The sequence below is a fragment of the Sceloporus occidentalis genome, unplaced genomic scaffold, assembly GCF_023333645.1.
Source record: "Sceloporus occidentalis isolate IW3139 unplaced genomic scaffold, rSceOcc1.0.p SCAF_195, whole genome shotgun sequence".
Classification (NCBI taxonomy): domain Eukaryota; kingdom Metazoa; phylum Chordata; class Lepidosauria; order Squamata; family Phrynosomatidae; genus Sceloporus; species Sceloporus occidentalis.
The window spans coordinates 132,636-145,798 of NW_028317175.1; the positions used below are offsets into that span (position 1 = coordinate 132,636).

Here is a 13,163-nt window from a genome sequence, read left to right on the forward strand (position 1 = left end):
GAATTCAAATGGAAATTTAAGCAATGAAACCAAGCTCACCACATATTAATTGGAAAGCTTGGAAAACTAAACGTTAAACATCAGTGTAAGTTTTGATTCCTAATGCTCTAGTGAAATACTCACCAAATCTAATCCAGCCCGTATGCCATCTAAAAGTCTTCTAATTGGCTCCATCAGCCATTCATCCTTCACTATGCTGGGGAGAAGAGCATGAATATGTTTGAGATAAGCTTCTATTTTTTCTTGCCAAACATCATCCAAAGGTTTTAGGGTTGCATCATAATAAGCATCCTTCAGTGTGGCAAGAGGTCCTAAAAAACACACAAATACATAAAGTTGTATGATATAAAACGTGATGTGGTAATAACAAACATCTTAAACAGTCACCAAGGTTATGGCCAAGTATGATATGGGGCTATAAATCACATCTTTATAGGAAATGTCCTAGTTATACACCAAAAATATTCTCAACAGGAACATTTCTTCACGTCTGGTAAGTTATCAGCCTAACTATAGCAATAAGGAAAGCTAAGCAAAAATCCTTTATTTCACTTCTGTCCCTCTTAAAGGAAAAGTATGAGTAGCCAGATTACATGGAGAAAATGACTCAATCTTAGGCCACAGTGTAACTTTTTTTAAGTACATTTGTTCTGCATTATGTAGGGTATATTGAGTCACTAAGTCTTGGGCATACAAGACAAATCAAATATATCTTACTTTGTAATTCAATCTGTATTTGTTGAACTAAGTTATTCATTTTTTCTAAGTATAAAGGAAGATCATGTCGAAGCATTTGTCTGAGCCCACTCTGTTTCCACATCTGGTGAAATGCTTTTGGATTATACTGCAAGGTTCTGGCCATATCTTGGGAGACTGCCAAAGGCCACCCAACTGCTTCATGGAGAAAGTGATACGACTGCACCTGTGACAAAAACATTGGAAACTGGATATTGCAAATGTTTTGGTTTTTTTTCCCCATGAAATAACTTCTTGCAAATTGTTCCCGCCTATTAACTATTGCTTTGATTAGTTTTTAGTTTATTCACTAAAGAGAGAATTGGTAGAAAAGTTGCCGTTTCATCTCACTGACTTTACTTTGCATTCCAAAAAACTAACCTTGTTGAGTTTCTGCTACAAGAATAGCTTGGATGGTCCTGTATAAACCTGTATTTAAATCAGCGAGTTATTGAAAGTTACTATATGTATTGAACGATGCATTATGCAGGGACCGTGTAGACCTTCTTGTAGGAGAAACTTGCTCTTTATGATGTATGGTGAATTCAAGGACCACAACTCTCTTGCAAACCTCTATAGTGAAACCACTTAGCAGGGCTGGTCACAATTCTTTAAAACGGCCCAACCTACTCACAAACATGGGATGTGCTGAGAATAGTGTGTTAGTCTGTGTGTTTGTGTGTGTTCATTGGGGGTGGGCCAGAGGGCTACTTGGCTTGAAGGTTACAGCCTTCCCCTGCCCCTTTTGCAGCTACAACACGTCTTTATGCTAATTTTTAAGCACTACTTACAGTTTTTTGAAATCTACCAACATGTGACTGAAACTTTTTATTAATTTCGACAAGTTGTGTGTTCAGATGTAAAGCAAGGTTTCCCAGCATATTCTGAAACAGAAAACAGTTCTCTTATTTACATATCTGTGCTGACATAAAATTGGATCAAGTTAAAATACATAAAACATAATAAGCAATGATTTAACCCTGCATTCTACGGGGAATAAACACACACGACGTGACTTCCACCCAGCAAAGAGAACAAATGCACAACAGTAAAACTATAAATCAACAATGTAACATGCATACCAACATGTTCACTTCAAAATATGCTGCTCTGCAAGCCAATAAACCAAACTGTTACTGGAGATCTGCATTGTTGTTTAAAAAATGTAAAACAAACAAAAAAATGTCATACTTATGTGTGTGTGTATATTTGGTTTGCATAATGATGTATCCAGATACACATGTATATACACGTTTACTTCCTTTCTTTTTTCTACCATGTCTATTTATCCATAAGGTCTATCTATTTATGTGTTGTTATAGAAATTGCCTAAGGACCAACAAAAAAGATTTGGGTTTTTACAGCAGGAAAAAACAGGCAGACATGCAGAGCTGGATGCTTTCTATCTGTCATCGAACTCTGTTTTTAAGCCTGTGACAGCCTACTTTGGCTAATTTTGTTTGCCCTTACACGTAAAAATGAAGCCCCATGGAAAGATAAGGACAATTAATGACTTATCATTTATCATTTGAGACTTATCAAATGTGTAATGGGTCCCTGGGGTGGAGTATCCAGAAGAGCAGGGTGGGCTGGTGCTCCAACAGCCTTTTAAAACCCAGACCAGGATTTACCGGTGACCAACTACAGCTCACCTGGTCTAATTAGGAGAGTTTAAAAAGCCCAGCTTGGGGCAATTCACTCTCCTTCTTATTCCAGCCAAGAAAGCTGCTGGGGAAAAACCTTACTGCATCTATTTTGTTTGGTTGGAGTGTTTTGTTGGAGTGTTTTGTTGGGAGGTGGGGAAGCCACCCCAACCTAGAGAGGAAACAAAACTCTGTGTGTAGTTAGTGCTCAGAGGAGCAATGATTTATTTTGTTTTTATTGTATTTTGGTTTTGCTGCTGATTTGAAGAAAATCAAATATTTACATTTTATCTGGATCTGGAATTGGCTTTTATATTATCCTAGAACACAAGTGGTTCTGAAAGATCTCTGACTAACTTATTGTGCTTTAAAGTCACAAGCCAAAAAATTATCCATAAACTTTAGCTCGTAAGTCTGTTTTTTTTTTTGGTGATTACATCATACATGACATACAATAATAACAAAGTTTTTAGGCCAGAATTAGTACAAAAACCTTGGTTTAGAATTACAGCATGGCATAGTAATAGAAACATAACGTCACCTCTAGCTTGACAATAGCCTCTCCACAGCCTTCATAAGACAGACTCAGGCTCTGGTTTGCGGTAGAAACTTCAAAGTGTCCTAACTTTTCTTGTGTACCATTAATCTGCAGATAGGTATTCAATGCAATCTGATCATCTACACACACGTAGAGCTCCACTCCCCTTTTATTTGAAGACCCTGAAGATACAAACAGAAAGCTTTGTTCTGATGTGCTCAAAAGTCCCTTCTTTTTCCATTTTGGATACTTGGGAAATTCGGAAGCAAAAAAGTAACCAATCCATAGATTGAAGGGTATTCCATACGACGCTTGGACAGTTCAACATATTTTAACCTTGCCCAATGGTCTTTTAAGTTTTCATATGTCCTAACTCATTGAACTAACATTTTCCAGAAAACCAAAGCTTGGCTATCTTGCTGACACCAAATGTAGGCTACTCAATGTGAGATGGAAGGGCATCTTCGCGCAAAGTGTGTCATATACCCCCAGTGTGCTCTAAAATTCTGAAACTTTTTTCAAATGTACTTACTGCATGAAAGATCTAAAAGCAGAAGGCGGTTCTACTCAAAATCCAGATCATGGATCTGCATATCAGTCAGGGTAAAGCAGATTAAGGGGCAGAAATTAAATATTATATGGGGCAGGAGTAACAGTGTTCCTTGCTTTTTTTAACACTATTGACTGATCAAAGAAACTTGTCATGGACGTTTTGATGTTATCTGCTTCCCAATTGTAACCATACTGTTTGACTGATACTTAAAGAGAGGTTTTTCACATTATTGTATAACATGCCTGATGAAGGGACCTGAGAGGTCTTGAAAGCTTGCAATCTATATCTACTCAGTTAGCCAATAAAGGTATCATTCAAACTCCACTTGCTTTTTTTGGAATTCTGACTTAGCATAAAATCGTTTTACATATAATTAAGGCCAGAAAAACATAAAAAAAACCCTGCCAAATTATCTTACCTTCCACATGTTGAAAAAGGTTAACCTGCATACATTTATTATCATTGGAAGCTCCTATGGACCATTTCTTGTGGTCTTCAAACTTCCCCTCAAGGAGGATTTCATGGTTATCTGATGAAGATGCATATCGTCCTGTTACTTTGGCCTGAATATCACTCGATGCTTTAAACTGTGGATATATGATACATAAGTTATTACGTGTTACATAGTTTATAGAGATCTGGTTATTATTTTATGGATCATTGCAATCAATTTATAATTCTCATCCATATTTTAAAAATAAGGAGCTTAAAATATAGGCATTATTACACCACGGTTACTGGTGTTCACTGAAATTTAAGAAAACATAGAACGTCTTATAGTTGAGGTTTTCCTTGTTAGTTGATGATATACAGCTGTCTAAGCAGGTGCCACAACTGTTGCAGACACACAGCCGTTGTGTACCTTAAAATTCAGGTAACGCTGATGTATGGAAAAGCTCCTAGTCTTGGTGCAGCCTTTGGATGATGCTGACGTATTTTGTACAACTGGATATTTTGGTCAGCCAAACAGGTAGCTAATAACTTACGGTGTAAGAGATGCAGACGTAAGTTTCATAAATACCTTTATGCTGAGTGAATGGTTATGTGCATCTTTTGTTCCATGATCAATCAAAGCTAAAGAAAATAATGCGTCATCCCTCTCATTTGGGGAGAAGTTAAGTCGTGTTTCAGACTTGAGTTCTTGTTTGTGGAGTCGATGAGTTCCAGAGACTACAATAGGCTAAAACAAAATATCAATTACAGTTGTTGTTAGTAAACAAGGCAGGACTTAGGAGAACTTAATGTCGAAAAGGAAAAAAAAAATAACTTACATGTGGAAGATCACAGAATTCCAGAGTCAGGATGTGGTCCAGAGTATCCAAGTAATTGGTGTCTATTTTGGTTAGGATATGCTGCTTGGAACAAGTCACTACAAATATATTTTCAAATGTGGCTTCTAACTGGAGGCTGTCAGGGTTCTGCGTGCTGCTTCTCTAAAAAGGTTACACAAAAAAATACTTTTTAGACAAAACACTTTTATTGCTACTTTAAACAGCATTAAAGTTCGTACTATGTGTAGCTAAGTTCTTAATTCTTTATACATGTTCCCACCTTTCAGCTTTAGGATACCACTAAGGAAGTAAGGAATTGTCTGCAAATCACAGGTGACTTTATTCAAACCTTTATTATGGCAAATACATCTATAGTATATGCATCTAGTATTTTTACAAATGTTCTTTTAATGTTTGGTTAAGTTATCCAGGCTGTTCTCCTGGGGTGCTTTGGCCAAGGGACTCTTAAAATCACCACAAAAAATGCCCCAAATGTGTAAATTTCACTCTGTTACCCGACGGGTACAGCAGAAGCCTATTCCCCTGTGAGCCCTAGGCACAGTTCAGACCAGATTCCCATATGGACTACCTGCATGCGTACATTGACAGCTTTTTTATTAACATACTGATGCATTGTGTGCTTGTTAATAATAAAGGTTGGGCAGAGTTCAAAATATCCATTTGATTTTTATAAATGTATTCTATTCTTCAGTGCATATTCCGTATGTGCGTGTGCTTTAGTTATGTTTCAGTTTGTTGTATTAATGTGACTTAATATATTCATAGTCTTATCAATTCAATACTCAGCAGTACCAATGAATTCCTAACACTGTACCTGCCTGTCTAAAAATATCCAAATTGTCTAGAAAGACATGCTGGCCATTTAAAGCTCATAACGTATGATTTAAAAATTAGATTAGAAGAATGTTTACCTCATAGAGCAGATTTTGTTTTATTTTTTTGGTATCCCATCTCATCTCCATATATTCATGAAATGTGTTGTATGTTTTTTCCAGATGTCCACACAACTGAATATTTCCGGCACCCAGCAGCTGTTTGATCTGAGATACAGAAAATGAGAAAGCTATTATAAAATTGCAATTGAATTTATATTTCCATAAAAATGACATATGGTTCAGGCCATATCGCAAATAAGAGACATAACGGTAGTACATAAGGATCTCATTATTTTGAGTTGCGTGGGTATGCTGATTTAAGCAAATTATTTGAAGCACAATTGTGTTCCCTAAGAATATCACCTTGACCTGTATGAGTCTGGCCGGATGTAAACATTGGAAATCGCTTTATTTTGGATAAATAAGAACATTTTAGAAACGGTTCTTTGTTAATTTTATCCAAATAACATTTTTCTTTTCAAAACATTAAAGCTGATGAACTTGTATTTTTGAAAGTCCAATTTTGTTTCTAATAATCACACATTTCATACCTGACCTGGCACAATGGTCACACAGGCATTCCAAATGTTAGAATTATTCATCCATTGCTCATCCAAGGTGACTTTGACATTGACAGGTTGACCTTTATTCCAAATAACCTGTGCCTGTACCAAAGGACAGAAAAAAGAATGATAGTCCAGTACTAGCGAAATAAACATGTATACAAATGTAATAATTATGCTCAAAAGTTCAATTATACTTTAGTGACTGATGATCAGATGAAGAGAAAAATGTGAGTAATTATATTCTAATTACTGTTTCCATTACTGTTACACATAATAACCAAGGTTCTAGTTGCCACCTGAACAGTGGCAGCATCACATCAAAGAATCACTGCACACCTAATTAAGAGGTATTCTGGCCAACTGCCTTGGTCTAAGTATTTCTAACCAAGTCTTCCATCTACTGGAGGGACCTAGGCTGCCCAGTGCTGAAGCTGTTTGAAATGTTCTTTTATCTGTATACTTTGCTTTTCAATCCATCAGTTTGGTATGTGTCTCCAGAGCAATAGCTAATGGTGGTGCAAAGGGAAATAAGGGCTTCATGCTTTTGGCAATATTCAATTTCTGTTTCAAGGTACTACCTTTGTTCCCTTATTATGATGATTAAAGTATTAGTATTAGTATACAATGTTGCTCGTCTCTCTCCATTCGAAAAAAGTCTCTCATAGAATGTTTGGACATGGATGGAAGAACCTAAAGTACCGTATTTGCTCGATTATAAGACGACCCCCCAAATCTGAACATTCATTTAGGAAAAAAAAGAAAAAGCCTGAATATAAGACGACCCTATAGGAAAAAAGTTTTACCAGTAAATGTTAATTCATCTAAACTATTTTTTTGTAATAAAAGCTATGATTGAGAAAAATATTTTGGTTTTATTTCCTTCTATTTTCCAACCTGCCCCCCAGTTATGCACATCTGCCCCAGAAATGCCTTATACCCCCTATATGCCACTGTGCCCCATGATATGCCTTTTAACCCTCTAAATGCCACTTTGCCCCATATGCCTTTTAACCCTATATGCCACTGTGCCCCATGATATGCCTTTTGACCACCTATGTGCCACTCTGCCTCCAGAAATGCCTTATACCCCTATATGCCACTCTGGCATTTAGTGGGTTAAAAGGCATATTATGGGGAAGAGTATAAGAGGCATATAGGGAGGTTTAAGGCATGCAGGAGGCAGAGTGGCGTATAGAGAGTTAAAAAGGCATTTCTGGAGGCAGAGTGGCATTAAGGGGGTTAAAAGGCATTTCACAGAGTACTCTGCCTCCAGAAATGCCTTATGCCCCCCATTTAACATTCCCCCCCTCACCGAACTTACCGGTGCTTCTGACTTCCCTGTCATGTAGCCGGGGCAGTGTGTAGATCCCACGCACTTATGCTGCAGCCAGAAGGAGGCGTGGCTAGCAGCGGGGGTTGTCTGCGTCCATCGTGCAGACCTTCCCCGACTGTCAGAGATCAGAGTTCCCCGCACCGGTAGACATCTACATGCTGCCCCAGCTACACACCAGGGACTCAGAAGTACCGGTAAGTGGGGCAGGGGGGGGGAGACAGGAGGATCCAGGTCCCCTGCAGCTGCGGGGGATCTGGATCTTAGTCGTCTCATAGTCAGACCTATTTAAGGTCTGATTATAAGACGACCCCGATTATAAGACGAGGAGTATTTTTCAGAGCATTTGCTCTGGAAAAAACCTCGTCTTATAATCGAGCAAATACGGTAACAGGTCCCAAATGGTCCTTAACAGTAAAGAAACAACTCAGAAATTGGTCACAGGTTGTTTCAAAGTCACAAACAGCTTATTTCCCTTTAGAAGTAGAGTAGCATTCCAAGCATACTGTCCTTCTGGTATAAAATAATGAACTCATACAATCCCTGCAGGGTTTGTTATAGCCATTTTTGGGTTTATCACAAAGGCACTGACGGAACACATTAATTTCACCTCTAAAAGAAAATTGTGCAATCTCAAAAAGGTATGTAACTTCTCTCTGTTGGCCTAAAAATGTGTCAACATTGACTAAGGACAACCTTTAATAATTTAATACAAGCTTAGTGGCGTATCATCAGAATTGAACGACTGTTAACCAATCAATCATACCATGTCATATGACCAAAATTCTAAGAATTTGTTTAATGACTTTACCTGTTGGGTCTGTTTGCTCCCTTTCCTTTCTGATAAGGAACTGATTTCCAGATGTCTCAATGGAAAATTAAAAGGGTGGTTCAAACTTGCTCTGCAATCTACTTTCTCCTTCCCAATTTTCAATGAAGATAAGAACTCCACCTTGATAATGAGACACATAAACACACACTAAAATGCACTGTAATACATACTTCTTAAACAAGGATTTAAAGAAGAACTGTCAGATCACCATTTTTAGAATAGCTAATTTTATTGATTAAAACTGCCTATAGCTTGAAAATGTTTCGTTTAAAAGTTACCCTAATGGAAGCCGGTGTCATGGCCTACACGGTCTTGAATCTTTTCTCCTCAACCAGACTTAAAGGGCTTCTTAAGTCAGAACTAGAAACTTAATAATAGGGTAAAAGTAGCATGATGGGAAGCTAGTTCTTACCCAGTAAAGTTACTTGTGTTTTGCTATACTGCCTTCTAGATCCTGTGTTAGTCTAATGACCTTATTATTTGTGATGTTATTGTTTTACTATACAGTGAGAGCCACCTGTGGTGGGGAAGTAAGAAAAGAGGTCTTCATAAAATTATAAAATAGGCAGTATTCTGTTTACAATATGTTTTACAATTTTAGTAATCTATTTAATTTCATCTTTCTTACAGTTCTTTCCCGATAATATTTGTTACATTCTTATCAGTAAAAGATACTTTTATCAATTAACATTTGTATTTATCTATGTAAATACTAATTGAAGACTATGCATCAATGCAAGTACCTGGTCTTTCCCATTCCAGCCAATGAAAACTTGATCCTGATGGTTGTGGACGGAATGCTCTAAATAGATGTTGACTTTAGCATGTTGTATTATTGGGAGGGGGAGAGAGTGTGACAACTCACCTGAAAAGCAAAAGATTCTCTTTTTTATATCCATGTACAATGAATTGGGATCTATAAAACATTTGGTGTTTGAGATTATATAGCAAATATCCCCAATGGGAGTTGCGGAGGGTTAAAAAGTTTAAAAAATGAAATAAGTACATAAAATTCCCAGTGCCAACTGCGTGAAGATTAAGACTTTTTTGGCTACCACCACTCTCCATGGGTTATGGGCCTGTCCCTCCCTGGTAGAAGGCCACTTTGGCCCTGGGGTTCCACCAAGTCCTCCGGGAAGCTTCCAACTGGCATTCTGGAGGAGCAGAATATTTTTGTTCTCCCTGAGCATTGCCAGAGAGGGGAGATGAAGGTCTTGCAGGCCTTTTGGCTGGAGTTGGATTGGGAAGAAGACTGGGGCTCAGTCCATTGTACCTCTGCATTGCTTCTGGCATGAGTCACTAGGATACACCTATGTTTCATTCTACGCAAATTGGAGCATTGCATGTCAGTTTTCAATACAAAAAAGTACAACTGTCAAATGTCATTTAAGATTGCTAGTGAGGTACATCTACTTCTCTGTTAACTTTTCAAAATACAATACTGCATCCTGTTTGGACTTGCTATAACCCCACCTGCCTCGTCAGGACACTTTTACATAGTTCAGGGAGGAAAGTCATAATTTACACAGCGAAAACAAGATATAACAAGATTTGGTAATCCTAAAGCTACCTAAATAGTCACTCATCCTCCAGATCTCTGAAACAATGTACAGTCACCACATTGGGTATATGGAATGCCACCAAGATCTCATAAATATAAAATAGTAAATCATATTTATGTTGTAGAATGCCAACTTGACAAAAGGCAAATAAAAAACTACATATTAAATCATGATTTAAATCAGTATTTTAAATCCGGCATGTAGAAAAGTAATAGGCACAGCTTAATCTTTACTGATACTTACCCAACAGTTGATGACCACCAGATAATTTTGGAAACTGTCCTGTGTATGATCCAAACAAAGTCATCCCATTGCTCCCCCAAATAGTCACATGTCTCAAGTGGCATGTATTATGATTTTGTTCATAAACAGTTCTGAATTCTATTAGATTTGGGACATTTCTAAGCTGAAATGAAAGCATTAGCAAAGTCAGGTAATCTTTCACAAAGTAGGAAACTATCACAGGTTTGATTTGGTAACATATGTGCTGCATTATATTATATTTATTTAACACTAATTAAAATACTCCAACATTTTACAAATAAATAATTACATTTATTAAAAGAATCTGGGTGGAAAACTCTACTTTCCAAATATATCAGTCACCTGAAGAAGAATGAACAGTTACTGGTGATCAGTCATTCATGGTATATATTATGTTTTTAAGGACTCGGCCCATATAGAAAAGACGATGTAGAATAAGATGTTTTTACCCAATTTTAGAAATTAATTTGTTGATTATTTTCAATGATTGTGTTGTAAGTTGTAACCAATAGCTTTGATCCGTATAAACTAATCATTACACAATCACGAAAGGAACATAACAGAGAAAATCCTGGCCCAGAAGTGATGCCAGAATCTACACATGTTGACATGTGATATATGCATTTTAAAATGTTCCTGAGATGCTACTGAAAACATCTACAGATTAGGCTGCTTACCTGTGGGAAAGAGTGTTTTAAATGCACGATGTTTGAGCAGTTGGTTCCTGTATTGCGTAAGCGAGTTAACAGGTGAAATACACTTTCTTCCACCGTAACCGACACTTTACCTTCTGCTTCATTCACTGTGTAGTTTACCTACAACACAATATATTAACCCTTCATCAAAATGATTCTTATTTTCACCCAAACATAGTCATTTTGTTACAAATATGAGTGCCAAGAAGATAAACAATGAATAACAATATTCTAGATCAGACAGTAATCATTAAAACAGATTTAAGTGTTGTTGATTAGAAAATAGCCAAATTCACCACATGTCCTCTTAATTGGACCACAGCCTCTCTCTCTAGCAGAAGTATTAATTTGCCATCCAACCAAGTTTTTACATTTTGGGGTTGAGATTGGACCTTCATAATATGTGAGGAAGTCAAGGATCTGCAAACTCTCCTGTCAACTCTCCATTTAGTGAATAGACCCCAAAATTTGACATGGATGACACATGTATTTTTTAAAATGGGAGACTTCTTTATCTGTACATAAGTATTCTTCTGAGAACTTTTCAGAAACATTGTGCTGCAGGCAAATTACACTATAAAGTCCAACGTGATAATAAAATCCACAATTTTCTTTTATGATGTCTTAAAATATCTTTAAATATGAACTCTTGCAACATGGTCTGTGAACTGAAACCATTATTACGACCCATAGTCTTACAAACCCCTTAATAAATGTATTGATTTCACATTACCGTACTATTATTATGATGATTATTTCTGCCCAAATAGATATTCACAACCTACTTAGCAGTTTGGCAACTCAGCATTTACAAATCCAGCAAGGACAAAATGTTCTTTGTGGCATACAATGAGGAACTGTACGGTTTAAATGTGATAAGCACACAAGGAGCTAGAATTGCAACAGCCAGCCCCTGGAAACATAGAATTTGATGAAGAACCGTTCAGCCCATCTAGTCTGGCCATTATTCCTCATATAGTCTTTTGTTTGGTCTTAAATTGAGGATAGCGTTATCATGGTGGTTATCTCTGGGGTGCACCCATTAAGTTAAGTTAATGTACATCCACAATGTTTGACGGTGAACATTTTAGGCTGTTTGACAACAAGGTATACCAATAAAACAGGGAGCTAGAGATTGTAAAGCTTCAATGGAAACACTTCGGCCCATATCACTGATGTGTCATAGATTCCATGCAACTACCTTCTTCTTAGCTTTGATATCTCAGCTACACCAATAGTCAAAAAGCAGTAAATGAATGCCCATTAACCCACTAACAGAGCACCAGGGCGACCGCCTATGTAATGAATGAACCAGGAAAGACTGCTTGCATGGCAAAGTGCAGGAAATTTGCTTACGCTTGTCATTATGTTGCTGGACTTTGGGATGTAGTGCTGCAGAAATGATACATTATGCACTGCTTTGAGATTCAGTTCATTACTAAAGAAAAACAGAATCACGTAAGCAAAAAAACACATTAAAAACCAAACACAATGAAATTCTCAAAATCACATTTCATTAATGAAAAAATCTAGAACACAGATAGAAAACCTAACGTGCTGTTCAAAACGTACTGTACACCCTGCTAAAAAACATTTACAGTTGATAAACCTTTGTTTAAAATTGGCATTTGGTCAAAGCAGTAAAATCAAATCATATATGTCTGCATAATGAATACCCTATTACACTGCACATGATAACCAAACAGCTGTGGGACATAGAAATAAAATATGAATAACAAATAGAAATAACCATCGGAATACATAGATAGATAGATAGATAGATAGATAGGCAGACAGATAGTTTTCATTTAATATTTCATTTTAGGTATCTTTAGAAACTATATTAAAAAATAAAAGAAACGTGATGGGTACCTATTGTACATTGAAAAATATTCCTTTCTAAAAACAATGTGTGTTATAAAATGTCACACGCACACGGCTCATAGACTTTTCCCATGCCTACAAAATGATATGATCGGTATACAAAGTAACTGTAGTCCTAAATATTACATGAATGCACATTATCAGGACCGCTCTAGTGATGACGAGGCAGCCCTGGCACTTTATGATTTAAGTGTGGAAATACGCCGCTGCTTGCTACACTTTCATGCTCATGTAGCGCGCAGTCACACATATCAAGCTGGTGGCCTCGGCACCTGATCTGGTGTGCGGTGCTGATGGCCAGGGGCCCACATTTAACTGGTGTGCCAGATGACCAGGCCTGCATAATATCCAAGATATTTTTTATATTTCTCAGTATAAAACCAATAGTGACTTA

The 13,163-nt window shown here is 37.1% G+C and overlaps 1 protein-coding gene across 1 annotated transcript in view; it reads right to left on the bottom strand.

Annotated features, from left to right (window-relative positions):
- The window catches only part of APOLTP (apolipoprotein lipid transfer particle homolog), an 84,008-nt gene that overhangs the window by 8,394 nt on the left and 62,451 nt on the right, over positions 1 to 13,163 (bottom strand). Inside the window, 13 exon segments of the mRNA XM_089502136.1 lie at positions 124 to 311; positions 718 to 922; positions 2,920 to 3,098; positions 3,888 to 4,056; positions 4,491 to 4,639; positions 4,698 to 4,902; positions 5,673 to 5,801; positions 6,188 to 6,301; positions 8,344 to 8,484; positions 9,108 to 9,229; positions 10,170 to 10,332; positions 10,868 to 11,005; positions 12,242 to 12,323. Coding sequence (XP_089358262.1) covers positions 124 to 311; positions 718 to 922; positions 2,920 to 3,098; positions 3,888 to 4,056; positions 4,491 to 4,639; positions 4,698 to 4,902; positions 5,673 to 5,801; positions 6,188 to 6,301; positions 8,344 to 8,484; positions 9,108 to 9,229; positions 10,170 to 10,332; positions 10,868 to 11,005; positions 12,242 to 12,323 — 1,984 coding nt within the window.